General features: G+C 37.9%; 1 protein-coding gene across 1 annotated transcript in view; it reads right to left on the reverse strand.

The window, feature by feature from the left end:
* The window catches only part of rtn4r (reticulon 4 receptor), a 60,501-nt gene extending 54,816 nt beyond the window's left edge, over positions 1–5,685 (reverse strand). The window contains exon 1 of the mRNA XM_079474246.1: positions 5,206–5,685. Within this exon, the coding sequence (XP_079330372.1) occupies positions 5,206–5,227 (22 nt within the window). The 5' untranslated portion in view covers positions 5,228–5,685. The remainder of the gene's footprint in view (positions 1–5,205) is intronic.
* Positions 5,686–6,000: the final 315 nt, after the last annotated feature.

The raw sequence follows: 6,000 nt of genomic DNA on the forward strand, positions 1-6,000 counted from the left end.
TTTTCTATGGAAAAAAGTTGAAATGTCACAAAGTTACAAAGCATTTTTGTTACATTTGACTACTTTTAAGTTTAGGGTCACTTAAGTAAAATGTTTTTATTGACTCTAGCAAAGCTTAGGTGTTCGTTTTGCCTATGAAAAATCCGCAAATATATGTTTCATATTAAATAAAAATTGTTGATTTCGACTGAATAATGAAGAAAAGTAGTTAATAATAGCGCAGCACAGATGGGAACTCCTTCAGGGAGCTACTACGAGAGAAAATTCCTGCAAATTCTAATCAAAGGGTGACTACACTGAAGATGCTAAAACATAAGTTGATTTGTTTCATATTTTTAGTCACAATATAATTCCCACAGTTACATTTGTGTAGTTCATTTTTATAAATACTTTACAAAATGCTGGAAAGAAGGTTTTATTGCATCCTCAAAGTGTTGCCAAAGCTCCCACAAGCCAACAGCTGTAGCCAATAACCCCATTTCATAGCTCAAAGCATGACTGCTAGGCTTGTTATACAAAGAATAACATTGTATTCCCCAAAATCTTTAGTTCATCGTATGCAAGAAATCCTATGTAACCAGCCGATTACAAGTTTCACTGAAGTCGTTTATTGAAAGGTCACTCAATTGATGCAGTTTGATCATTAAGATAAACAGCTTGTCTGACTTGTCTGACAAGGCCGTACCTTTCTTTCACAAACAAAACTCTCACAATGCCTGCAGCCTGCATTACTTTTCATACTGACTGTATGCAGTTGAGTTTAATAATTAAATAAAGTGCAAATCTGAATTCAGCAGCGTTGCATAACACAAAATCAGCCACATACGGATTTGACAACTTGAAGCCCAAGATGTATACGGTTTGCTTATATCTCAGTAGTCTCATACTGTATAGGAGTCACATACTGTAATGTGTCAACCCCACAGGATTGTTATTGCTGAACGCTTGCTGTTTAACAGCTCAGGGACTTCATAGATTTCTCAAATCTTCTGATTAAAAGATAATAATAAGATAATTAATTTTCATGTTTCTTTGAGAAACAGGAGAAATAGATTGAAGCGAATGAGACAATTTTAACACACAGTGAATTGTAGGGCTGTCAAATGATAAATTTCGGTAGCCTACAGTAAATCATATACAGAATAAAAGTTTGTGTGTATAATACATTTGTACTGTGTGTAGTTATGTTTACTTTTACACATATTTTTGTATATGTACATTTATATACGTATTTAGGAAATATTTACTGGAAGGAAGTATTTATTTGTTTATATGTACCAATTATTGAATATTCTTTATTCATTATATTGTGTATGTTTTTATGAACACAAAATGAATATGCATAGTACAAAGACATACTGTATATTATGTTAACGCAAACTTTTATTCTGAAATCGATTCATCTTGATTTTTCGTTTGACAGCCCTAAAAATAAACATACAGCTCAAGATCATTAAGTTTTTGTGTTCTATGAGAATTGATTGTTCATCTTCCTCTGTATCCTGAATGAGTCATTCCTTGCGTAATAATGTGGGTTTCCTTGGATTGTTGATAGCGCTGTCGTATCACTAACAAACTCTGCATGGCTGCTCACAACCAGCTGAACACTTACACAATAATTAGACCTGATCTCTCCGATAATGGCCTGCTTTATATTGCTGTCAACACTGCAGCTCAAGAGGCGGATTTGTTTTTTGTTTACACAATCCCAAGCAAATGAAATAATAGCACAGTGAAAGACACTTGATTATACCTCGATGCTCATGCTTTTGTTGCTTCCAGACACAAAGATTCAATATAGCAGTCGGTTTGATGTTAGCTGTCACTCAAAATGTTATCTGGCACAAACACGGAGAAATCCCTGACCCTGATAGCTTCCCTCTCTCAAAAATACACAGCTGCGTTCTGCGCGGGGGCCATTTTGTTCTCTTGAAGTCTTGAAATCAACTGTGCCTTGGTAAGTTCGAAAAATATTTCTGCAATAATTCAAAGAGATGGGTTTGTTTTCTATTTTAAAGTGTTTATGTATTCTAGTCTAATGTGCAAGTAACCCTTCCATAGATTTTTTCGCCCTTTTGTCTTTGTTGTTTCAAGTTCAACAAGTTCTGTGGGTTTGGTCACAGGACTGTTCTGCAAGGTGGATATTTCGCATGAATTTTATTATAGAAATCGTACAGAAATGTATGATTATTATAACAAAAAGCAAGCGTGAATGTCCAACCCGCCAATGAGGTAAAAACAAATAAAAAAATATATGACATTGAACAAATTCTTATGAATTAGACACCAATTCGCGAAAATGTAAAGTTGTTATGAATTGTCATATGCTTGTGTTGGTTTGGGCTGATCAATGGCAGACGGGGCCGTTTTTGGGCAATCTGTTTAAAATGATTATTATTTTAAATGATTTACTTTGTTTTGTGGTGCTAGTGGCACAGAAGAGAATACTTCAGCTTTAAAAACATAAATCCATAATGTCCTATACAAGTGCTAATTTAAATCATTATTATTAGTTACCCTTTATGTTTGCCAGTGGGTTTTGCATTTATCTAACCAATAAAAAGTGCTTGTCAACATTGACAACACAGTATGTAATCATTTAAAACGTACAGTGTTTGGACCTCCAAGGTTTCAGAAGGACAGCGACGTTGTGTAAAATTCCTTTGGCTGCCAGGCCCAAACATAAAAATTTCAACAGAGTACACAAGTCCTTTCTTGGATATCAAAGAGTGTGTGTGCCACGGCTAGCCTGATTCTTCATACGAGTTGATTTTAGCTGGTATTTTGTTTTGCACCTGCATGTAACAGATGAAGTTCTGTAACAGAGAGTTCTCTCATACAGAGCTCTCTCTGTGAGCCGGGAACTCTCTGCCATGTATTCTGATTACCCTCATCGTTTGCTTGGTAATAGGAGAATAGAGTGGAAATGACTTGTTTACTGTCTGTGTAAATATGGGTGGTTCTGAATAGTATCACGTTGAGAGTGACAGTCTGGCCGAGATCTTACAAGATGCTTTCAAGAAGAAGCTCACCGAGAGATATTAGCATCAGTCATTTCAACTGTATTTAAAAAATATTTTGTGGGATTACGAGGAAGAATTTGGAGGTTTACAAATGCAACTATGCAGACATAAAAATAGATAAAATAGTTGATGTGCTCTTAAGTAGGAAAGTTCCAACACAATTCATAATGCAAAAGATGTCAAAAGGAAAATCTATTGGTTTTTACATAGGGTATGCAAATACCATGGTGATGGCATCATTATTGACTGTCAACGGGAGATTTGATTTTGAATCTTTTAAAAAAAGCAATGGCATTAAAATGATATGCAAAGCAAAGCTTGTTTGTTCTTAACGCAATGAATTGCTTCATTGCCTTCAGAAATTGTGAGTGTTTATGGAATATCAATAAAGTACTGTCACAACATCCATTTATTCAGAACGCACAATGTGAGTCCCTGTTTTCACTGCCAAATTTTGGCGTCCTTGTCTCTGGTCTTTATGTGTATCATTTGCTGCCTGCTGAAGAGTAAATGTCTAAACACAGTGTGTGCGTGCTGTACTTCTAACCTGTTTTGTCATGAAAGAGAGACAAAAAATGGGACAAAGCCTATATCCATTGAGCTGTCACTAATCAACATAGCTTTTCTCAATAGCTTTCTAAACAGGATCCACCTAAGAAACAAACACACCCCTCATTTATCATCCAAGTACCTTCGCATCTTATTCATATTTCTCTTTATACCCCAGCAAATCCATCAATGCAACTCGACCACATCTCTTTCTCAAGCTCTCGCTTTTCTCTGATGGAATATTTAATGTATTTTCAGCTCAATCAGGTTAGCTCGGCAAGGAGGGAGGGGTCACGGATACACAGTCAGTCTAAACAGTGAGAAGCATTCGTCCATCTGGCATCTAAACAACATCACACCTCCTTGTTCATTCACCTGGGAGGAAACCAGAAGGTACCGGATGTCAAAGCGTGGCTTTTTCTTAATCACTTATTTACTAAAATCATTTTTATTAGTGACCCTTTATGTTTGTCACTGGGTTTTGAACTTATCTAACCAATAAACCATGTGCCACGGCTAATGAAAAATCATTGTTGTACAGAGTTCTGCTTCTACGAATTTACTCTGCGTAGAGGGTGGAGCACTGCTGCGTTTTACCTCCCCCAAAGCTCCTAGTGATCCCATGATGTGATGTTTTGTGTCGTGATACGTTCACCAGCTCACAGGTACTAGCTGATTTAATGCTGGGTATTTGTAAACTTATTTAATGTTTAATCCTAGGTGAGGGATAATGCAGCAAAGCAGTGTTCCATCACTTTCTATAGTGCCCTAATAAGGCTTTGCTGTCCTCTTTGGGTTGAACAGAGCAAAACAGGAAGCTCAGCTATGAATCTATTTCAGTTGTCTTATTTCAGCACCACGGATAGCGCATTTGTGAACGGATGCGCTCAATTGAATGAAACGCATTGGCTTTAATGTAATCGATAGCAGTTATTATAGCAAAACGCATGTCAGAGTTGATCTCTGTCATCCAAACTTAAGTTTCAGCTATCAATTACTACAAGCAATAGCTAAGTTATTGGATTTTATAACGAAACTTCAGACAAGTCGTGCACAATATTCTTGTCTTTTGTCGGAAACTGGCCATGCGCAACCCACAACCTGTGTATACGGTACATGACCGCGCTCTTCTACATTAATCCGTCCAAGGTCGCGCATCCTTTCATGAGCGCGTTGGGAACATGTATAACCGGGCTGGATAGCGCAGAATTCCCGGGTACTTCATAATCGAGTCACACTAATCGAACACTTTCTCGTCGCCCAACAACAAAACAGACCGTTTTCAGTGTGATGTAGATCATCTAAAACGATCTAGCGCGATAAACTACAACACATTGCTATTTATCCAGGAAGCGTCGCGTTTGCAGTAGACAGCTTGGCGATGTAAACGAAAGCGTTTCCGTTTTATGACGCTGAACGCAGTGTAGATGGGATATAAGACCATAATAAAACAAATTATATCTGAAGTTTTGAATGTGTGACCAGACTGAAAATCAGCAGAATTTGGGATTCAAACATCGTTTGCGTCCGCTCCAAACATTTGGGGAAGAGCTTATGCGCCACAGACAGTGAACTGAAACAATAATGAATTCAATTAATGCAACTTTTAAAATAGATAATTTGAATGACTTACCCTCAACAATAAAAGTCTTCATGTTTTGCGAATAAATCCAGAAAACAGTAATTCCAGAAAGAGGTCCTCGTTGGGTCGGAGGAGATGGTGTTTTCCGCGTCGTGGTCAATTAATAAACAATTTCGCAAACCTCACGGAAGATGAACCATCATTCCTGTCGCTCGAACTTTACCCGACGGTCGCCGTAGGGGCGCGGGACGGAGAACAAAGTCTCCCGATGATTCCTCTCTCAGTCATTTGGGAATGTGCGGAGCGGTGCGAAAGCGCAGTAACATCCAAACTCAAAGATCAGCTCGAGACTGCCGACACAGACAGAGTGAACAACAAACAAGCCCGCGGGGTTGCCAAGACCTGGAAACAGTTCGGGTGTAGAAATTACAGTCGAGATGAATTCAAAAAGACGATTTCCAGCCGTTCCCGATTCACGCGCAGAAGTATTCCAATGATCCGAGCGTCCGATCGGTCGCGCAGAAGAAACGGAAAGAGGCACTGGCGCCGTGCGCTTGGAGTCGGATGGAGAGAGAGAGAGAGAGAGAGAGAGAGAGAGAGAGAGAGAGAGAGAGAAGAGGGTGGATATATTAGGATGGCAGAGAGAAAGTGGGAAAGATAAGGGAAAGTGTGTTCTTTTTTTATCGTATAATGATAAAAGATTACTATTTACATTTAGCTCATTCATTCATTCATTCGTGAATATGCATTGTTTTTGTTTGTTATTTTAAGAAAACATTTTTAAATGAGGCTGACGTATACAATACTTTTATTTCTTTAATAAAAAATGTTACTTTATTTAAGCTA

The sequence above is a fragment of the Barbatula barbatula genome (assembly GCF_947034865.1).
Source record: "Barbatula barbatula genome assembly, chromosome: 2".
Lineage (NCBI taxonomy): Eukaryota > Metazoa > Chordata > Actinopteri > Cypriniformes > Nemacheilidae > Barbatula > Barbatula barbatula.